Source organism: Protopterus annectens, chromosome 9.part0 (genome assembly GCF_019279795.1).
Source record: "Protopterus annectens isolate FY-2018-M chromosome 9.part0, PAN1.0, whole genome shotgun sequence".
Lineage (NCBI taxonomy): Eukaryota > Metazoa > Chordata > Ceratodontiformes > Protopteridae > Protopterus > Protopterus annectens.
In genome coordinates, this window is record NC_056743.1 from 1032257140 (window position 1) to 1032282218 (window position 25079).

At 46.6% G+C, this 25079-nt stretch overlaps 1 protein-coding gene across 5 annotated transcripts in view; it reads right to left on the bottom strand.

The window, feature by feature from the left end:
* The window catches only part of RACGAP1 (Rac GTPase activating protein 1), a 1182394-nt gene that overhangs the window by 709566 nt on the left and 447749 nt on the right, over positions 1-25079 (bottom strand). For all 5 annotated transcript variants that reach the window (XM_044083830.1, XM_044083828.1, XM_044083831.1 and 2 more), the window contains one exon: positions 2615-2732. In XM_044083830.1, the coding sequence (XP_043939765.1) occupies positions 2615-2732 (118 nt within the window). The remainder of the gene's footprint in view (positions 1-2614; positions 2733-25079) is intronic.

Genomic DNA, 25079 nt, shown 5'->3' on the forward strand with positions numbered 1-25079 from the left:
GAAAAGGTTCACGAGACTTAAATCTAAAACTGTTATTTGGCAATACACAGATGGTGACTCAAGGCTGCAAACGCCTTAGTACATACATCCCTGTCAATGTACCTGTTGTTAAAGCGTTCCATGATGTATGTGAAGCAGAAATGAGACAAATGTTTGATATAAATATTAAGAAATATAATGATAGAAAATGTTTTAACCTTAGCTATGAAGAGTTTCAAGCATACAGAGACTTGCAATCTAATATAAATATTGTCATTAAGCAAGCTGATAAGGGGGGTGCAGTTGTGCTTATGAATAGAGACAAATATTTTTTGGCTATGTCTAGTTTACTTAGTGATGACACTGCATTTAAGGAAATCACCCCTTTGGATGTTAAGAAATGTATCTCATACGTGAATATGGTAATTTATGACCTACAGATCCAAGGTGACATAGACTTAGATCTATTTAATTTGACCGTACCGTGCCCAATTACCCCACAGTTATACGGCATCCCTAAGATCCACAAATTCCTCACTGATCCACCAATGAGGCCAATTGTTTCAGGTGCTGGTTGGGTAACAGAGCCGCTTTCAGTTTATTTGCATGATCAACTTCAACCATATCTTAGTCAATGTGACTATCTTACGTGACACCATTGATTTTGGTACAAAAATATGTACTCTCATGGATGTGGTGTTGAGAAATAATGTTTTCCTTTTTAATGAATCCTTGTATCTTCAGCTCACAGGTGTGGCTATGGGTACTTCGGTAGCCAATACTTATGCCAATCTAGTTTTATACCAGTGGGAAAGGAAACATTTATTTAGTGGTTTGAATCCATATAAAGATAATGTAAAGTTCTTTCAACGATTTGTGGACGACTGTTTTTTGATTTGGGGGGGGGGGCACGTTACAGGATTTGAATGATTTTATGCTGTACATCAATTCAATCTCATCTTTTTTGAAGTTCAAAATGTGTTCATCTGAAATTACTATTAATTTTTTAGATATCAACTTGAGTCTTGACGGTAGTACACTTAGAACAAGACTCCATAGAAAGGAAGTCTGTGCAGGAAGGTACACTCATGCAAGTAGTATGCATGCGCCACATGTTTTTAGAGGTACTGTCAGGTCTCAATTTTATAGAGCCAGTAGGTTTAATACGGAAGATCCTAACTTCTCTGAACAGTTGAATGAGATGATAGCTGATTTCACTAACAGTGGTTATGATGCTACCATCTTAAATAATGAGAAACTAAATGTGCTAGAGGAAAGAAAGTCGAGGGTGGCCCCTGTTATGTTAAATGACGCCATAGAAACACAAGCTGTTGGCTTGCCCAATGTGTCCATCCAGAATGAAATGAAAGTAAGATACGTTACTTCGTTTAGTACAAAAACACCATGTATTAAACGTATTATCCATAAGAATTGGCTAATCTTGATGGCATCTGAAGAGTTAAAAGCAATGCTGGGCAATGTCCCATTTTTTGCATATCGTAACATGAGAACCCTCAAGAGTGTCCTCTGTTACAAAGATTTTCCTACAAATATCACAACACATCCATCCAGCACTATGGGCACACGAAAATGTTATAATTGCTCGTGCTGTGATGACATTGATGATGAACATTTAGGTATCTTTGAACACCCAGTCAGTAAGAGGCTGTTTAGGTTCAATGTAACTGCTACTTGTGTTACCACCCACGTGGTTTACCTTGCTACCTGTGTATTATGCAACTCTTTCTATGTGGGTAAAACCACACGTAAACTTAAAGATAGGATCACAGAACACAAGTCCGAAATCCAAAGATGTGTGGACACTAATGCTTTATATAAACACAGGCTATGTTTTGGTGAACAGCATGTATTTAAATTTAAAGCTATAGACCATGTTTCACCCTCACCCAGAGGTGGTGATATCAATAACAAATTAGAAATTAAAGAATACAACTGGATAATTAGATTGATGGGTGACTCACCCCCTGGTTTGAATAGTACTGTCAGCCTTAAACCTATTTTGGTTAGAATGAGTAGATCTAGATTATGAGATTTTCTCTTTATGTATATGATTGTACATGTGATTTTTAGGTTAAAACTTTGCTTTTTTTAAAAATATACATTCTTCCTTTTTTTTTTTTTTTTAAATATACATTCTTCCTTTTTTAAATGTTTTTTTGTTTTCATGTATGCATTATGCTGTTGCATTTTTTAGCTTTGCATATTTATTTATTTCTACATGTTTTGTTTTAATGATCGGGTCATGTGACTTCTTGGCTGCCGGTCATATGACTTTTTTAGACCTATATATACTCTGCATTTGCATTTGTATTTTCAGTATTGATAAAGGATTTTATCCGAAAGCTTTGCTCCTCACATTAAAGTGTTTTTTCTACTGAGAACGTTGTTTGTCTTGTTGGCCACACTCTCCCATTTCGTCCCAGCTTCCTCCTCCCGAACCTGGGTCACTAATCAATCCAGTCATTGTTCTTTAGTTGAGGATTCAATTGCATCTGTCATGGAGCTTGCTAGTTTGCACATATTCACATGCGAGACTCACACAATTACAAAGGTGCACAAGTACACAAGTTAAAAAAAAAAAGTTTCTATATTTATATCTATTCTACTTGCATACCTGTCCTTCTCTTGCTTCTGGTCCAGTATGGCACTGCTTCAATGGTAGCAACAGCTTCAATGGGTCCTCCATCATTGGGGACTGTTAATGTGGTCTTTGCTATAATGGATTCATTAGCCTGCAAGACAACACCACAAAGAAAAAGGTGATAATCATTTTACAACAGTGTTGAAGTACAGGAAATCAAGAAACAAATTTCTTAAAATTGCCACAAACCATAATTTACTAATAGCCATGACAGGCAGTTTTTGAAGAATTACAAATTCATTGAAGCAAGCTAGCTTTCTTCAAGATTCCTTAAGAGACAGACTTGTACACCTTACATAAATAAATTAAAATTTTAACAAAGGTTGGCGCATGACCATTTCATTCAGACTATCAGGCATGCAAATTGCCTAGATGGCTAAATACAAAGATCTAATAACTTGTGACTTTCCACAATAACCGCTTTTCTCTGTTCTGGCACAAAAACACCTGAAGCAAAAATACAGCTGTGTAAAATCTTATAATGGTAGATGTCCTTGCCTTCACCACTGCAGTATTCCTTATGAATGGGATTCCTTGCCATGAAGCCCACTGTCTGGCCAGTTTACAAAAGTCTACCATTGCTTTAAGGGACGCTGAACGTCACCTGCATTCTCTTTACGTAGGGTAGGGCATAAAGTTGACGTTCAGGCGTACTATCCTCAGAACTGATTGCTCCAGTAGGATCGACAGTCCAAGGAGAACCTGCATATCCAATAGGAAGGAAAAAAAGACCAGGGAGGATGGAGAAAGTGAGTGAATACTGCAGCGGTGAAGGCAAGGAAATCTACTGTTATGGTAAGATTTTACACAACTGTACTATGTCCTTACATTCACCGCTGCAGTATTCCTTATGAATGGGAGAGTGCAAAAGCTCATGAAGAAACCTGGGAGGAGGAAGCAGCAGAGCCCTCCAAGAAGCCATGAAGGATGGCAGCAGCAAAACCAGCTCTAGCCCTGGAGATACCATCCAACTGGTAATGTTTGGTAAATGTAGAAGTTCAGGTAAAAGCCTCGAGAATAGAATTCGCATATAAGCCTTTGAAAAAAAGGCATCAGAAGAAGCCACAGCTCTAGTGGAATGAGCCTTTACAGAAGGAGGAAGGCTCTTGCCATGAAAGTGTAACAAACGGAAAAAGCCTTTGAAATCCAAGTGGAAATAGTCTGCTTCGCAACAGCCAAACCTGAAGACCTAGGATGAAAGGAAAAATAATTGGTCAGATTTTCTAGTGGATTTTATTTGGATAAAATAAAATCTGAGTCATCTATAAACATCTAAGATGTGCAGCACCCTCTCGCTGCCAGATTGCAGCCTGCAGCACGTCCTCAGAAAAAAGGTGTCTATGAGGAATCAAAACCCTATCACCCACAGTGTCAGTTGAAGCGTGGACAGGTAGGGATGGATGAGACCCCTTGTCTTGTGTGAGGAGATCCACCCTGTGAGGTAACTTGTGATGACTGCCTCTGGCTAGATGCAGAGGTAGAGGGAACCAGTGCTGTCACAGCCAAAAGGAAGTCGCCAACAAAATTTTGGGAGCATCCTGTTGAATCTTTAACAGTACTCTTGGAATGAGAGGAAGGGGAGGGAATGCATAAAGAAAAGTACAGTTTTGTACCTACCATAAATGTAGATGTCCGATAGGTATGCATCTGCAGTCCTTACATATGGGTTGTCCTGCCTCAGGCAGCCCTTCGGTCGGCCGGATTCCAAAGTCTGGGTCCGGCGTCGGCTGATGTCGCCCTTTCCCCGACGTCAGAGCGCCTGGGGTATAAATGAGTCAGCCGACGCAATCTTCCTCAGTTTTTCTTGCCCCAGATGCCAGGTGCCCTCTAAGGAAGGCTAAATTTGGGGAAATGCAAAATATTTCAAACATGCACAGTAATAAAAAACAAATACACCATAATAGATATCTCTCTTATAGCTAGCTGGGGTTAAGTACCCAAGAAATACCACAGAGGGGAAGGAGGGAGGGAAAACCTGACTGCAGATGCATACCTATCGGACATCTACATTTATGGTAGGTACAAAACTGTACTATGTCCTTCAAGGATGCATCTGCAGTCCTTACATATGGGTAGAACACCATAGCCAAGCTAGGAGTGGTAGGATCTAAGAAAATGATGGTGTAGCTAAAATGCCCTGCAGGACTGCCGTAGCAAAGCCTGCTCTGGATCTGGAATATAAGGGCAAATTGTAATGCTTGGAAAATGTATGCACGGAGCTCCATGTAGCAGCTTCTAAAATGTCCTTGGTAGCCACCCCTCTTAAAAAGACTGTGGAGGTGGCTGCGGCTCTGGTGGAATGAGGCCTGATGTTAGCTGGCACAGTTTTTCCATGATAAGAGTAGCAGAATCGAATGCAATTTCCTATCCATTTTGAAATTGTCTGTTTGGAAATTGCTTTGCCTTGGATGCCTGCAGCATATGCTACCAACAGCTGGTCAGTTTTTCTGAAAGTCTTAGTTCTGTCCAAGTAGTAGCGTAACTGTCTGTGAATGTCCAGGGTATGCAGAAGTTTTTCTCCCTTGTTTTGCAGATCTGGAAAGAAGGTAGGCAGGTGAATAGCTTGGTTCAATGAGACCCTGGATACCACTTTTGGCATGAATGAAGGATTGGTTCTCAAGGAGACTCTGCCCTGATGAAAAATAAGAAATGGTTGTACTGCCATGAGTGCCTGCAATTTAGATACTCTTCTTGCTGAGGTTATGGCCAGAAGGAAGGCAGTCTTCCAAGACGGGAACTGTAACTCTGAAGATGCTGCTGGTTCAAAGGGAGGTAGAGTCAACTTTTCCAACATGAAGTTAAGGTCCCATGTAGGCACTGGTGGTTTTCTTGGAGGATTGATATTTTTAATTCCTCTTAGAAACTGCCTTAGGAGAGGATGAGAGAAGACAGGTGGATCAGTATTGTATTCTGCTGAAATTGCTGAAGCATGAATTTTTATGGAAGAGTAAGAAAGGCCATTGTGGAGCATTTCTGCCAAGTATTCCAGGATATGTGCCATGCTCATCACTGTGGCATCTAGGCCCTTTGCGGTGCTCCAAGTGTGGAATCTTTTCCATTTCGCTGAATATGCCTTTCTCGTGGAAGGTCTGCGAGCTTCCATGATGATATCCTTCACTCTCTTGGATAGCTTTTCCTGGTGAGGAGTCAAGGTATTCTCCAGGCTGTCAGCTGCAGGGTTTTCAGGCTGGAGTGCAGAGTTTTGTAATTGTGCTGCGTCAGAAGGAGTGACCATTGTGGTAGAGGCCACGGTTTCGTGTGTGACAGGCATCGTAACAGTGGGTACCAGTGCTGCCTTGGCCAGTCCGGGGCTATTAGAATCACTTTTGGCTGCTCTGCCCTGATTTTCAGTAAGACCCTGGTCATTAGTGGAAGAGGTGCAAATGCATACACTGTTAGAGTATTCCAGCTGAAAGAGAGGGCGTCCACTTTCCATGCTTGTGGGTGGTATGTCCTTTAACAGAATTTCTTCAGCTGATGATTGTGGTGGGAGGCAAAAAGATCTATTTCCGGCCTTCCCCAAAATTGTGTTATCTGAAGGAAGATGTCTGGGTGTAGCATCCATTCGTGTGGATCCATGGTATTTCTGCTTAGGCTGTCCGCCAGTATATTGTCTTTCCCTGGCACAAACTGGGATTGCAACTCTATATTGAGTTTTAGGGAAAGTTCCCAAAGATTCATTGCTAGTCTGCAAAGAGGGTAGGAATGGGTACCCCCTTGCTTGTTTATGTACCACATAACTGTGGTATTGTCTGTCCTTATTAGCAGGTGGCCTTGATGTAGAAAGTGCTTGAAGGCCTCGATTGCATGCATCACTGCCAGCATTTCCTTTTGGTTTATGTGCAGGTGCAATTCTTTCTGAGACCATAGTCCTTGGATGCATCTGTCCTCCATGTGTGCTCCCCATCCATGGTCTGAAGCGTCCGAGGTAATGGTTTGGCTGGTTACTGGTTTGCTGAAAGGCAGACCCCTGTTTGACTGGCTTGCTTGGGCCCACCACAGGAATTCCTTTTGAAGGCATGGAATGAGTGGTATCAAAGTTTCTAGGCTGTGATTGTGCTGAGACCATAAACTCTTTAGGTACCATTGTAGTTTTCTCATATGTAGCCTTGCTTGTGGAATCAGGAGAATGCACGATGCCATGTAACCCAGGGCCTACAGGATTTTCCTTGCAGTCATCTGAGTTTGTTTTGTCAGATTTTTGAAATAATCCGGGTAGTTGTCTTTCTTTTTCTTCTGTGAGAAAAGCCATTTGGGTGGTTGTATCTAGTTCCTCACCCAGAAAAGATATTCTTTGGGATGGCACAAGTCTTGACTTGTGAATGTTGACTGTGTATCCCAAGGCCTGTAGAAGGCGGATGGCATAATTCAAATGTTTTTCCAAAGTTTGCGGGCTGTCCGCTTGTATAAGGCAGTCGTCCAGATACGGGTATATTTGAATCCCCTGAAGTCTGCAGAGTGTAATTACTGATGCCAGGCATTTCGTGAACACACTGGGCGCAGTAGATAAGCCAAACGGCAATGCTGAGAATTGATAATGCTCTGTCCCTGCAAGAAATCTGAGGTATCTTCTGCAGCTTTGTCTGACTGGGACATGCAGGTGTGCCTCCTTGAGGTCCAGAGTGACCAGCCAAGACCCCTTGCCCAACATGGGAAGAAGTTGCTGCAAAGTCAGCATTTTGAACTTTGGCACAATGAGGAAAGTGTTTAGAGTTGACAAGTCCAGTATGGGTCTCCACTTGTTTTCTTTTCTTGGAACAAGGAACAATCTTGAATAAAATCCCTGGCCTTGTTCTTGAGGAGGAACCCTTTCTATTGCTTTTATACTTAATAGCTTGGAAACTTGAATGAGTGCCTCTGCCCTTTGATGATGTGGCAGGTTTGACATGCCTTGTTTTATTGGTAAATGTGAGGAAGTGGAATCTGCAAGAAGAGTTTGAAAGAACAAAATGAGAGTTAATGCCTTTAGTGAAGCAGGGATGCCAACATTGGCACACTTTGAAACCTGTAACTCAGAAAGACATGATCCTGAGAAGGAGACAGAGAAGACTTTTTGAAGTTTAGTGTGAACCCCAGGCTCTGAAGAAGAGAAATGGTAAAATGAAGACTTTGCAAAAGGACTTTTGGAGAAGATGCCTGAATCAGCAGGTCGTCCAAATAAAGGAGAGATTTGGATCCCTTGAAGCCTGCAAAAGGCAAATCACAGGAGCGAGGCATTTGGTGAACACCCTTGGGGCAGTAGAAAGGCCAAAAGGCAAATCACAGAACTGAAAACACCAGGAAGCAAAAGAGAAACGCAAAAATCTCCTGAAAAGAGGATAGATTGGAATATGGAGATAAGCACCCTTGAGGTCCAGAGACACCAGAAAGGCCCAAGGGAGCAAGAGAGAAAGAAAAGACAACATTCAAAAGGAAGGCACCTTCAGAAAGGTGTTCAGATGGCAGAGGTCTCCAAGTACCTTCTTTTCTGGGCACTAGAAATATTCTTGAATAAAAACACTTTCCCCCTTTGGGACACGGGCAACTCTTGAATAGCAGCCCAAGACAAGAGGTCTCAAAGAACCCCTGGGAAAGAAGGAAGATGTTCCCGAGGAGGCTGAGGAATGCCCATAAAAGGAGAGCGGGAAATCCAGCCATGAAGTACCCATGCCAAATGACTGACAGAACCCAAGAGTCCTGTGTGATTCAGAGCCAAACAGGAGAAAGAGAAAGGTGAAGAAAAAGAGGAATGTGGCTAGGGTGGATAGTCAGACAGCACCTGGTTTGTCAGGAAAGGAAGACTTAAGAATCCTTGCAGTCTGAGTGGCCTTAGCAGTAGGAGTCGGTTTACTACCCTTTTTACCTTTAGAAGGAGGCTGCGATTGTCTATGAACAAAGGCTGGCTTAGAAGGGTAATTTTGCTGAAATGTAGGCACAGGAGAAACAAAGGCATGCTTAAGCTCCTGTAAAGCCTTCCCCTTGCCTGAAGAGACTTAAATGAACCAGCAGCTGCTTCACTAAACAAAAGAGTATTTATCCAGAGGAGCATCCATCAACTTAGCCTTAATATCATCGGGCAAAGGTTGAAGCCAAAGACATGAATATCTCCTCAGAAGTGAACCAGAAGCAGCCGTACAAGAGGCATCTGCTGCATCATAATAAGAAGTTATGTTCTTACCATAACGTTCCATGTTAGTTGTCTTCTCACCTTCTTTCTTGCTGGATGGGTTCGGAGCTATTTTTACCGGCTCGAGGCAGCCCTATAACCCACAATACCATGCGCTAACTCCCCAGATCTCGTTTGGTAGCTAACACATAGTATATAAATTTATTATTATAATCCTCATTTCCAAGTACGGACTCCCTGCTAGTAACACTAAGATACGGGAAACAGTAACATATTGTATCTCATGAAATGGAAGGACTCTGAGACCTTCAAGTCTGTCCAGGCTAGGGGGCAGGAGGGAGGGACGCAAGAAAAAAGGCAAGAAGAAGACAACTAACATGGAACGTTATGGTAAGAACTTTTAGTTATGTACTTACCATAACTTTAGATGTATGGCATCCATCTCGCCTACATTCTCTACAGATGGGTTCGGAGCCGACCCTCGGCTCCAAGTCGGCACGCTATACAATAGCACGAAGTCTCTTATTGGCTGAGCTGCCTCACATCCCAGGATGCACCACTACTGCTTCCCCAGATCTTGTTTGTCCGCAAACATGCACACACACACAGACTGTTATAAGACTGCCCGGTGTTTCAAGAGAGGAAAAGTACAGTTTTGTACTTACCATAAATGTAGATGTCCGATAGATATGCAACTGCAGTCATAACATATGGGTTTGTCCTGCCTCAGGCAGCCCTTGGTCGGCCGAATTCCAAAGTCTGGGTCCGGCATCGGCTGGTGTCGCCTCCTCTCCGATGTCACAACGGCTGGAGTATAAAGGCATCGGCCGACGCCATCTTCTTCAGTGTTTCTTGCCCCAGATGCTAGGTGCCCTCCTAGGAAGGCTAAATTTGGTAAATGGATAAAATAATCCAAAACATGCACAACAGTAATAAACAGATACACCATAGGAGATACCACCCGCTGAAGGGAAGAGGGGTAGGGACCCAAAAAGAAGGATACAGAGGGGTAGGAGGGTGGGAAATCCGACTGCAGTTGCATATCTATCGGACATCGACATTTATGGTAGGTACAAAACTGTACTATGTCCTTCAAGAATGCAACTGCAGTCATAACATATGGGTTGAGTACCATAGCCAAGCTTGGGGTAGATGGAACTAAGATAAGGATGGTGTAGCTAAAATCCCCTGCAGGACTGCTGAAGCAAAGCCTGCTCGGGATCTGGAGTATAAGGGCAGGTTGTAGTGCTTGGTAAATGTATGCACAGAGCTCCATGTAGCAGCTTCTAAAATGTCCTTTGTTGCCACTCCTCTTAGGAAAGCTGTGGAAGTGGCTATAGCTCTGGTAGAATGTGGCCTGATATTGGCTGGCACACCTTTTCCATGGAAAGAGTAGCAAAATCTGATGCAATGTCCAATCCATTTTGAAATTGTTTGCTTGGAGATTGCTTTTCCTTGTACTCCAGCAGCATAGGCTACAAACAGCTGATCAGACCTTCTGGTGGCCTTAGTTCTGTCCAAGTAGTAGCGTAATTGTCTGTGTATGTCCAAAGTATGGAGTAGTTTTTCCCCTTTATTTTGAGGATTGGGGAAGAATGCAGGTAGATGAATAGCTTGATTTAGAGACACCCTGGAAATTACTTTTGGCATGAATGTAGGATTGGTTCTTAGAGAGACTCTGTCTTGATGAAAAATGAGGAAGGGGGGCACTGCCATGAGTGCCTGTATCTCCGAAACTCTTCTTGCAGAGGTGACTGCCAATAAGGCCGTCTTCCATGACAGAAATTGCATTTCTGAGGTTGCTGCTGGCTCAAATGGAGGAAGCATTAGTTTTTCCAACATGTAGTTGAGGTCCCATGCAGGTACTGGCTGTTTTCTGGGAGGTTTGATATTCTTTATCCCTCTTAGAAACTGTCTTGGCAGAGGATGCGAAAACACTGGAGGGTCGCAGCTGTATTTTGCTGAGATTGCTGAGGCATGAATCTTTATTGAGGAGTATGAGAGTCCAGTATGAAATAGTTCTGCCAAGTATTCTAATATTTGAGGTATACTCAGTAATGCTGTGTCCTGACCCCTGTTGGCATTCCAGATACTGAATCTCTTCCACTTGGCTGAAGAGGTTTTTCTGGTGGAAGGTCTGCGTGCTTCCAGCAAGATCTCTTGAACAGATTTGGAAAGAGAGTTTGGTGTTGAAGTCATGGTAGCCTCCAGGCTGTCAGATGCAATGTTTTCAGGTCTTGATGTACAGTCCTGTAATTGTGTTGAGTTAGGAGCAGGGGCCATAGGGTCAGAGGCCATGGCTTGGTCCGAGTTATGGTCAATAGCAATGGGTACCAGTGTTGCCTCGGCCAGTCTGGAGCTATCAAGATGCCTGTTGGTTGTTCTGCTTTGATCTTCAGTATCACCTTGGTCAGCAGAGGCAGGGGAGGGAATGCATACATTTTTAGAGAACTCCAGCTGAAGGAGAGAGCATCCGTTTTCCAAGCTAGAGGGTGGTGAGTCCTTGTGCAGAACTTTTCCAGGTGATGATTTAAGTGGGAAGCAAAAATATCTACGTCCGGTCTTCCCCATGTCCTTGCCAGTTGAGAGAAAATGTGAGGGTGCAGCATCCATTCGTGTGGATCCATGAAGTTTCTGCTCAGATTGTCCGCCAGTACATTGTCCTTGCCCGATACAAACTGGGATTGTAAATGTATCCTCAGGCTCAGGGATTTTTCCCAGAGAAGCATTGTTAGTCTGCAGAGGGGGTAAGAATGAGTGCCTCCCTGCTTGTTTATGTACCACATGACGGTAGTGTTGTCTGTCCTTATTAGCAAATGTCCCTGTTTTAGTGTTTTTTCGAAAGTCTCGATGGCATGAATCACTGCCAACATCTCCTTTAGGTTTATGTGCAGATGTCTTTCCTTTGGCATCCAAAGAACTTGAATGCATCTGCCCTCCATGTGCGCCCCCCATCCATGGTCTGAGGCGTCTGTTATTTTGTCTGCTTGAGGTCTGTTGAAAGGCATGCCTTCGTTTAGTTGACTGGCTTGAGCCCACCATAGAAATTCCTTCTGCAGACATGGAATACGTGGGATTATGTCCTCTAGGCTGTTGTGTTGAGACTATAAGTTTTTTAGATACCATTGCAGCTTTCTCATATGAAGTCTTGCCAAAGGTATCAGAAGGATGCAAGATGCCATGAAACCCAGGGCCTGCAGGATTTTCCTTGCAGTCAGCTGGGAAAGCTTTGCTAGCTAGGCCTTTGAAGTACTCTGGTAAATGCTGCTGCTTTTTCTCTGTGAGGTAGGCCATTTGTTTTTCCGTGTCCAGTTTGGCTCCTAGGAATATAATTTGTTGGGATGGTAGTAAGTTTGACTTCTGAATGTTGACTGTGTATCCCAAGGCCTGCAGTAGATGCATGACATAGTCCAAATTCCCTTTTAAGGTTTGTTTGTTGTCTGCTTGTATGAGACAGTCGTCCAAGTAGGGGTATATTTGAATCCCCTGCAGTCTGCAGTGTGCCACTACTGATGCCAGGCATTTCGTGAACACTCTGGGCGCAGTAGATAAGCCAAACGGCAATGCTGAGAATTGATAATGCTCTGTCCCCGCAAGAAATCTGAGGTATCTTCTGCAGCTTTGTCTGACTGGGACATGCAGGTATGCCTCCTTGAGGTCCAGAGTGATCAGCCAAGACCCCTTGCCCAACATGGGAAGAAGTTGCTACAAAGTCAGCATTTTGAACTTTGGCACAATGAGGAAAGTGTTTAGAGTCGACAAGTCCAGTATGGGTCTCCACTTGTTTTCTTTTCTTGGAACAAGGAACAATCTTGAATAAAATCCCTGGCCTTGTTCTTGAGGAGGAACCCTTTCTATTGCTTTTATACTTAATAGCTTGGAAACTTGAATGAGTGCCTCTGCCCTTTGATGATGTGGCAGGTTTGGCATGCCTTGTTTTATTGGTAAATGTGAGGAAGTGGAATCTGTAACCTTTGTCTATCAAATCCAGAATCCAATTGTCCTTGGTTAAGATATGCCAGTTTTGTGAGAATAAGGCTAATTTTCCGCCCAAAGGTGCTTCTCTTTGAACCTTTGTAGGCGGTACGAAAGTCAAGTCATTGTGCTTGTCCTTGTGGTGCAGCTGAATTGTCTGCGCCACTTCTTTGATTTGGAGGTTGCCATTGGCGTCCCCTGTAAGATCCTCGGTATTGCCCTCTACCTCGGGCACGTCTGCTTTTTCCCCTTTGAAACTTGTCAGAGCCGGGGAAGGACCAATTCTTGGAGGGCCAGTTTCTGCTGAATCTGGGTGGCTGAACCTGAAGGAAGTCCTTGACTGTCTGTACTGACTTTGCTTTTTCCTCTATGGATTTCAATACATCCTGTGCAGTAGCACCAAAAAGCTTTTGTTTTTCCAAAGGTGCATCCAGTAACTTTACTTTAACATGGTCAGGCAGAGACTGATCCTTCAGCCAAGCATGTCTACGTATTACAGCCCCAGTCATAGCTGCCCTACATGAAGCTTCCAGTGCATCATAACCACACTGCAGAAAATGGTTATTAACCTGCTGAGTATTATGAATATGATCCTGCAGTGCCTTTTTATCAATAGGCTCAGGAGAGGCTAACTTTTTCTGTAAATCATCCAGGAGAAAATCTTGGTACTGTAACATGTGAAAAAGGCAGTTAAGAGACCTCATGGCTAAGGTAGTAGAGGTATAAACTTTTTTACCCCATCTCTCCAGGGACCTTGCTTCTCTGTCAGCTGGCAGTGGGTTTTTGGCAGAGGAGGAAGCCACTCCCTTGGGGCCCTGTGAAATAGTTTCTAGGTCCACAGAGTGAGCCTTAAAAAGGTGCTTGTGAATGTCAGGGACCCTGTAATATCTGTCCGGCTTGACAGGAGCAGGAGGAAGAGAATCAGGGTTGGCACTGGAGTCAGAGTAAACATCATCCAAAACATCCATAACTGGAGGGATAGCTAAGGGTCTGTGCTGGGGAAGCTTGAGGAAGGTACGAAGCCTTTTCCTGGAGTCAGAGAATTCCTGCCCCTGCCATTGAAAATGCTCCCTCATGGAATGCAGGACTTCACCAAAAAAGAAATCCTCTGGAGGGGAGGCAGAGGGAATTGATTCCTCAGCATCAGAGTCCTCATAGGCCTGGAAGGGTTCTTCTTTGGTATCAGAATGCTCAGAATCCTCAGAGGCTTCATCCGAGGAGAGGTCGTCCGCCTGCTCAGTTCTAGGCCTTTTTTCTGCAGGTGGCTGAGAACCCCTGTCCGGATGAGGCTGAGACCCCCTGATAAGGGAAATGAGATCTGCAGCCAGAGACATGATCTGCTTATCAGATGAAGGGGTCTGGTCAGGTTTAGGATGGGCCTTGGCCTGACTGGTGGCCTTAGAACGTGCAAAGGCCTTGATGGACATGGAAACAGGAGGCCTAGCAGCCCCACGTGCAGGCGTTACACCTTGTCCACCGGGATGGTGTCGGGTAGATCTAGAACTTCGGTTTCCGGAGGAAAATCCACAACCGGCACCGGAGAAATCTCCGAGACCGAAGGTCGTGTTAACGCTGTGTCGTCGGCCTGGAGCGGTTGATTTACCACTTCCGAGGGGACCGGAGCGCTAGCAGAGGATTTGGGAGTAGCATCGGTAGTGGACGCGGGCCGAGGATGTCAGTCCCGGTCCTTGCGTTTTTTTAGAAGATTGGGTTGTCGGTAGATCCGACGGCATGATATATGCAAAGGAATCACCGAAAAAGTCCTCGGCGAACTCTGCCCGGCGCCTGAGAGTGTGCTTATTAAAGCAAGCACAGGCAGCACAGGCCGAGACGTCGTAGTCTGGGCCCAGGCAAGGAAGGCAGAGAGAATGGAAATCCTTATGAGGTATTTGTTTACCACAAGACAAACAATTATTAACTTTCTCAATTTGTTCTGACATCAGCTGAGGCAAGAATAAATGTTCCCCAACAGGGTACTTAGCTTTTAGATGACTTCGGTACTGAAAACACAGGAGCTGACCGACCGGCACTTGCGAACTGCTTCTGCTTCGGGCACCGCGCGCCAAGAAAGACTGAAGAAGATGGCGTCGGCCGATGCCTTTATACTCCAGCCGTTGTGACGTCGGAGAGGAGGCGACACCAGCCGACGCCGGACCCAGACTTTGGAATTCGGCCGACCGAGGGCTGCCTGAGGCAGGACAACCCATATGTTATGACTGCAGTTGCATTCTTGAAGGACATCAGTTGTATTTGGACCGTCCGGTCTCTTCTGGCCTCCAAGGCAGGGGGAAGGAGGGTGGGTTATTAGGAATGTAGGCGAGATGGATCCCATACATCTAAAGTTATGGTAAGTACATAACTAAAAGATGTAATGTGATCCTATCTCGCCTACATTCTCTACAGATGGGACAGCGTCCCTAGCACCTAATTCCTGGGTGGCTCATTGGAAAACGGTCCGGAGAACCGTGGAACCAAAGGAAGCTCGACTCCTAGATGCCACATCCAATTTGTAGTGAGAAATAAAGGTGTGTAGAGAAGACCACGTAGCAGCCGCACAAATGTCATTAATAGAGAGCTTGGAATGAAAGGCTGCCGAAGTGGCCATAGCCCTGGTAGAATGAGCTTTCACAGGAATTGTAAAGCCCTTATTTGAAATGCGGTAAATATAAGTGATACAGTCTCTGATCCACTTGGCAATAGTGATTTTCGTGACAGATTTGCCCAATTTATTGTCTGAATAGGACACAAACAGTTGATCTGATTTTCGTGCTTGTTGTGTCCTGTCCAAATAGAAACGTAGTTGTCTGTGCACATCTAAGCTGTGAAAGGTATACTCAGCTCTGTTTGTATACTTAGGGAAAAAACCCGGTAATTCCAGTGATTGTTGCAAACAAAAGTTAGAGCAAATCTTTGGTATAAAGGATGGGTTTGGTCTAAGAGATACTCTATCCTTGTGAAATACCAGGTATGGTGGATTGACACATAAGGCTTGAATATCTGAAACTCGCCTGGCTGACGTGATAGCAACTAGAAGGGCAGTCTTCCAAGAAAGAAATTTCAAGTCACAGGTTGCTGCCGGCTCAAAGGGGGGGTGCGGTTAATGCACCTAACACTACATTAAGGTCCCACGGTGGTGCAGGATGCGATATAGGGGGCCATAAAAGCCAAGCTCCTTTAATAAAAGCTTTGCACAACTTGTTGCTCATTAAAGGTGGTTCTGTGTCCTCATGACAATTAGAAATAGCTGCCAATTGAACTTTGATGGTGGACACCGAACAACCCTGGTTGAACAGGGAAGTTAAAAACTTTAGAACCTCCGACACAGAAGCCGTCAAAGGGTCTAATCCTCGGAGTTGGGCCCAAATAGCAAACCTCTTCCATTTACTGCTATACATTCTTTTAGTAGAAGTCTTGTGGGCCGAGGACAAAATATGCATGACTTCGGGGTCGAAAGAATGGCTCCTAACTATGGTTGGAAGAGGAGTAGCCAAGCTGCTAGCTTTAATGAATGGAGGGACTGATGGAGCTGTCCTGACTGATGCGTCAGGAGGTCCGGAACTTGGTCCAGGAACCTTCCAACGCATACTTGCGAAGAAAGGGGAACCAAACTTGACGAGGCCAGTATGGGGCGATTAGAATCATCTTGCTTCTCAATCGAATCGCCTTCTGAATCAGCTTGGGGAGAACGGGAACCGGTGGAAAGGCGTATAACAGGCCAGGGGGCCAAGCTTGGATCACAGCATCCTTGGGGGTCTGTCCGGGAACTGGAATGAGAGAGAAGAACTGTTGGCATTTTGCGTTGAGGGGAGATGCGAAAAGATCGCAACATGGAACTCCCCATCTCGTAAAAATCTGTGTTACCACTTTGTGATTCAAGGACCATTCGTGAGGGGAGAGAATAGTCCTGCTCAGTCTGTCGGCTATCACATTGGATGTTCCCGGAATGTGAGTTGCTACTAGAAAGCGTTTGGTAGCAATCGCCCAATCCCATACCTTCATGGCCTCCCTGCAAAGGGGGGTAAGACCTGGTCCCTCCTTGCTTGTTCAAGTACCAGACTACCGACATGTTGTCGGACTGAATGGCAATCGTCCCCTGGGGAAGGTGATCGTGAAGTGCTTGCAGCGATAGAAGCACCGCCCTCATTTCCAGGATATTGATGTGGAGAAGATGCTCGTCGGGGTGCCACGTGCCTTGGACCGACCTGTCCAGATAATGCCCCCCCCCCACCCTGTCTGGGAGGCGTCCGTAGTCAACGTGGCCGAGGGGGATGGGGGAACGAAGGGTCGCCCCTGATCCAGGTTGGAGGAAAGAAGCCCCCAACGAAGATCCTGTTTGCACGTCTCTGTGATCAGTATTTGGTGACTGAGGGGGAGGTCTTGATAAGACCACTGGACTGAGAGAAGCCATTGTATTATCCTCATATGCAATTTCGCCAAGGGAACGAGAAGAATGGCTGCTGACATGGACCCTAACAGTTGTAGGACCATTCTCGCTGGAGCGCGACGTCTGAGTAGTAACGCCCGAACCTGAGACTGCAATGTTGCTATCCTTTCCGCAGGAAGATAGACTCACATCTGCCTCGAGTCTATTTCTGCACCAATAAACAGAATACGCTATGATGGCAGCAATACAGATTTTGTCCAATTGAATGTGATTCCTAAGGAGCTGCCTAGGGAGATAGTGGCTGCTAGAGTTTCTAAGAGTAGATACCTTGAAGTGGCCGTTAGGAGCCAGTCGTCTAGGTATGGAAACACCTGGAATCCTAGACTTCTCAGGTGAGCAGTCACCACCGCCAAACATTTGGTGAACACCCTGGGGGCTGTGGTGAGACCAAAGGGCAGTGCACGGAACTGAAAATGACTGTCCCCTAGGCTGAAGCGCAAGTGTCTCCTTGACGCCTGATCTATCAGAATGTGATAATAGGCGTCCTTGAGATCTATGGAGCACATCCAAACACCGTTCTCCAGAAGCGGGAGAATGGTTTGCAAGGTGACCATCCGGAATTTGGACTTTTTCACTGTTCGGTTTAATCTGCTGAGATCCAAAATGGGCCTCAAGTCCCCGGTCTTTTTTGGTACCAAAAAGAATCTTGAGTAAGTCCCTGATCCGGCCTGATCTGCGGGGACAGGTTGGATGACTCCTTTTTGAAGCAGCTTTGAAATTTCGATGGCTGTCATCTCCCGTTGACTGGGTGGCGGGTCCGGGATTCTTTGGGATGGTGGAGGGGGTTGAGAGAAGGGAATGAAGTAACCTCCGGCGATGATTCAGAGCACCCATCGGTCCTGAGTGATACCTTCCCAAGCCTTTAGGTGCCTCAAAAAACGACCCCCGACTGGCTCCGGAGCTGCACAGTCGGGCACTCCTTCAGGGATGCTGGAAGGAGGAGGAGCCACGAAAGGACTCGCGGTCCCCAGTGTTGCGGGGGCCGCCTCCGCCGCCTCTGGGACGGCGTCTCCCTGAAAAATTTCCCCTTCCTCTGGAAGGGGAATCGCTCTGCTGCGAAGAGTAAGGCTTTTGAGACTTACGGAACCACATTTTCCCTCCTCTTTGGGCCTTGGGATAAGGCCTGAAGGGAGTGGAAAACTGGGACCCTACGGCAGTTAAAGTCTTACCCTCCTGCTCGCAGCGAGTCAAAGTGTCCTTTACCTTGGGTCCAAAAAGGGAGGACCCATCGAAGGGGGCGCCGGCAAAGGAAGACTTAAAGGCCTCTGCAAAGTGACACAAGCGTAGCCAGGCTGGTCTCAGTTGAGCAACACCTGTGCCTGCCACCCTGCTCGCTCCTTCGGTTGCATACGAAATGAGCCTCATGGACGAGTTGGATAGGGAGGAAAGGGTAGCCAACTGGGAGTTAACCGTCTAGGATAACTGCTCCGGTAAGTTACCAGAGAGGGTATCCGACAGCTCCTTGACCAGATCCCTCTGCAGTCTCGTAAAGTGGGTCAGGTAATTCAGAGACCTTAATGTAAAGGTTGCTGAAGCAAGGGTGCGCTTCCCATACCGATCCATGCTCCTAGACTCCTTATTAGGAGGATGGACGGATGTTGAAGCCTCTACCACATCTTGTCGGGTAGCAGATGCCACCACCAAGGCATCTACAGCCACAGCTTTGGTAAGAAATTACTTATCAGGGGGTGCCGAAAGGAATTTATTGGGGCGAGCTGGCACCGGTTCAATAGAGTCCGGATGTTCCCACGCCCTTCGAGAGATCAAATCTAGGAGCTCATCGAAGGGCGGAGACACCCAGGAGGCGGAGGGCTGAGCCCCGAAGGCCTTGAGGAACACAGACTCCTCAGCAGCAGGGGGTTTGGACTGCCAGTCGCCTCGTTGTTTAAGGATTTCCAAGATGTCCGCAAAGGATACATCATCCGAGGACGACTTGGGGAACCCTTCCGCATCATCGAGGTAGGTATCCGAGGGGACAGACTCATCAGGAAAGTCGACGTGCTTCCTCTTGCACTGTTTTTTCCTCGGGGGTTCCTCCGAAGACGCTTCGGAGGGACCCCCAGGAAGAAGGGAACCCCCGATGGGGGTAACCTCGGGCCCCAGGGCTCCGCTGTCGTGAGACAGAGGGATTGCAAAGGAACCAGTCTCCGTGTCAAGGGAAGGTGGTGGTGAGATGGTAGAAGTGGCCAGAGAGGATTTGGCCAAGGCACTCCTCATGGCATTGAAGGCGGGACCCCCAGAGTCCTGGGAAGGTTCAACCCCCAAGGCCAAGACAGCAGTCGGAACTCCCGCGGCCGACGCACCGAGAGGGAGGCTCGTAACCAAAGGGATCGGTCCCGAAGCGTCCCCCCCGGGGCAGACAGAGGAGGTCCGCGTACCGAACACCGACCCGAAGGGCGGGGTTGGAGTTAGGGTCGGAACTGGCCCGACAACGTCCACCGGCTCCACCAACACCGACTCCAACGGCGCCGAAGCTGTTGGAGGAGGAACCAAGATGGCAGGGTGGGAAAACGGCTCCGGAGCAGACTGGGCTGGAGCCTAGACCAACTTTTGAAAGACCGGAGACTGAAACAGCCTTTGAAGCACCCTGTCTACATCCGAATCGGACATTCTCGACGACCGAGAAGAGACCGACCGGGTCCGAGTAGACTTCTCCGCCGGCTCCGAAAGACTGGGGGACCGGCTCCAAATGGTTTCGAGAAGTATCGGCGCAGAGGGAGATTCCACCACTACTGCAATTTCCCTCGGAGCCGATGTGGACTTCGGCACCGAAGGGGAAGAGTCTGAGCGGGCAACCTTCATCGGCTCTGAAGGCAGTGGAGCCGATGGAGGTGACTCGCCTCTCGACACCCGAGCTCTCGGCTCCGAAGCTAGAGGAGTCGAGGCTGGAGACATCGAGGCAGACCGTTCCGCCCTCGGCTCTGAAGTCCGTGGAGCCGACGGAGAAGCCTGCCTTGACTTTTTTGCTGTCGGGTCCGACGGGCTGGTCGGAGCCGAAGATTTTTTCTTCCTCGACGGGGAAGAAGCAGAAGATAGGGCTTCCTCAAAGGAGGGGGAAATAAGCCCTTTCAAAATCAACTTATTTTTCCTCTCTTGGAGCACGCGAGAGGAAAAAGCGTGGCAAACACTACAGGATTCCTGTAGGTGCTTGGGCCCCAAACAGTATACACATAACAAGTGGTCGTCCATAATGGACATTTTATAACTGCATTTTGAACATTTCCTGAATCCTGAAGGCCTATGTTCTTTAGACATGGCTATGTTCTTTAAAAACAAACTTTACAGAGAAACTTCAAGGAAATCACGTAGACTAGGGCAAGGTCCCTCTAAGTCAAACAGGATCGCTTACCAGCAGGAAAAAATACAATTTTACCACAAAATATTCTAACTACACAATCACACAAAGAAAAAACTGTAAAAACAGCCCTAATAAAGGCGCGTGGGCTAGGCAAAGGCCCCTCTAATTTAAACGGGAACCTTTACCGTCGAATAAAACACAATTTCACCACAAACTTTAGAAAAAAAATCAGTCACACAACAATAAGTAGCTGTTAAAACAGCTTTTGGGTAATTTTAGTGAAAATTCTGACAGAACAGATAATCACAAAAAAGCACTTAGCTCGGCCAAGTCCGAGACCACGTCTATGCTGTAGAAGCGGCAAACGAGATCTGGGGAAGCAGTAGTGGTGCATCCTGGGATGTGAGGCAGCTCAGCCAATAAGAGACTTCGTGCTATTGTATAGCGTGCCGAGTCAGAGCCGAGGGTCGGCTCCGAACCCATCTGTAGAGAATGTAGGTGAGATAGGATCACATTACATCATAACTTCTTAATGTTAAGTTGTTATTCTCGCCTTCATTCTTGCTGGATGGGACAGCGTCCCTAGCACCTTAGTCCTGGGTGGCTCAATGGAACAGACTCCTGAGTACGGTGGAACCAAAGTCAGCTCTATTTCTGGAGGCTATATCAAGTTTGTAATGGGCAATAAAGGTATGTTGGGAAGCCCATGTAGCTGCTGCACATATGGCATCTAATGGCAACCTTGCTTGAAAGGCCGTTGATGTTGATAGTGCCCTAGTTGAATGAGCCTTAGGCCTAGATGGAAGTTGCCTGTGTCTCAACTCATAGACAAAGGTAATAATAGATGTCAACCATCTGGAAAGAGTAACCCTTGATACTGGAAGACCTTTCTTTCCTTCAGCATAAGAGAGAAAGAGCTGGTCTGACGGAGTTGTTTTGTCCTGTCTAGATAATACCGTAGTTGGCGATGAACATCCAATGAATGTAATTTCTGTTCAGCCCTGTTGGAATAGTCTGGGAAGAAGACAGGCAAGTCAATAGAGTGGTTTAGATTTGCTTGAGAGGACACTTTTGGTAGGAAGGAAGGATTTGTTCTGAGAGTTACCCTGTCTTTATGAAAAAACAAATAAGGGGGACGGACAGACAAGGCTTGAAGTTCCGATACCCTTCTGGCAGATGTTATGGCTACTAAAAACAGAGTTTTCCAAGAAAAAAGCTTGAGGGAGCAAGAGGCTGCGGGTTCAAAAAGAGGCAGAATCAATGACGTTAGAACCAAATTCAAATCCCATTGTGGGGGTGGATCCTTAACTGGAGGTCTAAGCAAAAAGATGCCCTTGAGAAAGGCTTTACAGAGTTTGTGGGACATAATATTTGCTTCTGAGAGTCCAACATGAAAATTAGCAATGGCCGCTAATTGTACTCTTGATAGTGGCTGACGATGACCCTGAATGAAAGAGCTCCACCAGAAAGTCTAGAATCTTATGAATGGGTACATGGAAAGGATCTAAGGACCTAGCTTGTGCCCAGAGCGAAAAAAGCTTCCATTTACTCGCATACGTCTTCCTAGTATTGGACTTATGGGAAGCCAGAATGATATCACGGACAGGAGGAGAAATAAGGGGAAGCCTGGCTATGGCTGGAAGTGGAGCAACCAAGCTGTGAGGTTGAGGGAATGAAGAGACTGATGCAGCTTGCCCGTGAGATGGGTCAACAGATCTGGAAGAGGTTCCAGATGCCAAGGCTGTTCCAGTAGGTAACTGTGCAGGAACGGAAACCATACTTGTCGAGGCCAAAACGGAGCAGAGGATCATTTTGGATCTCAATGCGGTTGCTTTCTGAATTAATTGCGGGATCAATGGTAAAAGAGGAAAGGCATATAGAAGACCCTGGGGCCAATCGTGAACAAGAGCGTCTCTGGGGGGATGGCCTGGTAGAGGAAAGAGTGTGAAGAAGTCGAGGCACTTGCTGTTTTGAGGAGTTGCGAAAAGATCGCAGCAAGGCTGGCCCCACTTCTGAAATATTCTGCCTGCTACTGCTTGATTTAGAGACCACTCGTAAGGCATGAGGATAGTTCTGCTCAATCTGTCCGCTATGATGTTGGACTTCCCAGGGATGTGCGTTGCTATCAGAAACCGTTGAGAGGAAATCGCCCATTGCCAAAGTCTGAGTGCTTCTCGACATAGGGGGTAAGACTTTGTTCCGCCCTGCTTGTTTATGTACCACACCACAGACATTGTCCGTTTGAATTGCTATAGTCCCTGTGGGAAGAGAGCTCTGAAGGGCTTGCAACGTTAAAAGCACCGCCCTCATCTCCAGGACATTTATGTGCAGATGGCATTCTAAATGTTGCCATGTGCCCTGGACCGTCCTGCCTTGATAGTGCCCCCCCACCCGATCAGGGAGGCATCCGTTGTCACCGTGGTAACTTGGGGGGGGGGGGGGGAGACAAAGGGTCTGCCCTGAAAAAGCTGAGGGGAAACCATCCACCAGGAGAGAGGATTTTTGCATGATGGGGTTATCAAGATGTTGTGAGTCATTGGAAGCTGTTGAAAGGATCACTGAGAAAACAGCATCCACTGAAGGATCCTCATGTGGATGCGGGCTAATGGGAGTAGAAGAATCGCCGCTGCCATGAGACCCAACGCTTTCAATACTAGCTTGACTTGAACTCTGTTGGACTGAAACAAGAACTGAACATTCCACCGTATGTCTGTCACTCTCTGAGGTGGTAATGTTGCAGACATTTCTGTGGTGTTTAACACGGCGCCTATAAAGTTTATACATTGACAAGGCGACAAGGAGGATTTTGCAAAATTTATAGAAATACCTAGATTGCTGCAAAGTTGAATAGTGTAATCCCTGGCCATTATAAGATACTGCTTGGTGGTAGCGGAAATGAGCCAGTCGTCTAGATATGGAAACACCTGGAATCCTTTTTGTCTCAGGTGAGCCATGACCACTGCCAAGCATTTGGTGAACACCCGGGGGGCTGTGGTGAGACCAAAGGGCAGGGTTCTGAAATGATAATGACTGGCTCCCAGCCAGAAGCGGAGAAACCTCCCGGTGCGCCTGTGTATCTTTATATGATAGTACGCTTCCTGGAGGTCTAACGAGCACATCCAGTTGTCTCTGCCTAAAAAGGGTAGAATGGACTGCAGTGTTACCATCCGAAATTTTGTCTTTTGAACAGAGTTGTTCAATCTGCTGAGGTCCAAAATGGGTCTCCAGTCTTTTTTGGTACCAAAAAGAATCTGGAGTAGATTCCGGATCCTAGCTGATCTGCTGGGACTGCCTGGATGACTCTTTTTAACAGCTTTTTTAATTCTAGCTGTGCCTGACCCCTTTGTGCAGGTGGTACGTCTGGTAGGGGTCTTGGCGGTTGTACCAGAGGGGAAGTGAAGGGAATTTTGTTAACCCTCGGATATGATCTTCTGTACCCATTTGCCTTGGGAGAGGGATTGCCAGGCTTCCGGGTACAGAGATAATCTTCCCCCGACTGCCTCCGAAGGCAGACAGTCGGGCAGTTTCTCAGGGATGCTGAAAGGGTTGGTCAGGGAAGGATTCCCTGGAACCCTGGTTCTGTGGAACCCCTCTGCCCCTGGGGTGGCATCTGTTATTGTCCCCCCCCCCCTCTGCCTCTGCTGGGGGGAAATTCACCACGTGCAGCAGGCGCGACTCCCTGTGGTTTGCGGAACCACATCTTTCCACCCCTCTGTCCCTTAGGATAAGGTCTAGAAGGTGTGTAAAAATGGACTCCCACGGCAGAGAGGGTCTTACCATCTTGCTCGCATCTGGTGAGGGTATTCTTCACCTGAGGTCCAAACAATTCTGATCCATCAAAGGGGGTGTTGGTAAAGGACACCTTGAAGGGATCGGCAAAGTTACAGAGTCGCATCCAAGCGTGACGTCTTAACGCAACACCTGTGCCTGCAGCCCTACTCGCTCCATCGGCTGCGTAGGAGATAAGCCGCATGGAGGAGTTAATGGAATTCAGGGTGGTCAGCTGGGAGTTCATCTTGTCCTGATACCCCGTAGCAGAAGGATCCTGTACAGTTTCACCCAGTTCTTTGAGTAAGTCTCTCTGAAGGCGGGTGAAATGACAAATAGTTCAGCGATTGCATAGTAAAGGTTGCTGAAGCAAAATGTCCGCTTACCGTACCCGTCCATGGTCCTGGACTCTGTTAGGAGGATGAACAGGTACAGAAGGATCAGCCAATTCCTTCTTAGTGGCTGCTGCTACCACCATAGCATCAACTGAAACACCTTTGGTGAGAAAGGATTTGTCCTCTGGAGCAGAAATAAATTTAGAGGGCCTCCTAGGGGTTTGTTCCATTGAATCAGGAGCTGCCCACGCCTTTCTAGCCACTACCTCCATTAGTGGGTCGAAAGGGGAGACACCCAGGAGGTGGAAGGGCGAGATCCAAAAGCGTCAAGGTAAACAGACTCTTCCTCGGAGGGTCTGAGAGTGGACCAATTTCCCCTCTGTTTCAGGATCTCTAGGATGTCTGAAAAAGAGACATCCTCAGAGGGGGATCTCGGGGAACCCTCAGACTCATCCAAGTCGGTGTCCGATGTGACAGACTCGGGGAGTCTATGTGCTTCCTCTTGCACTTTC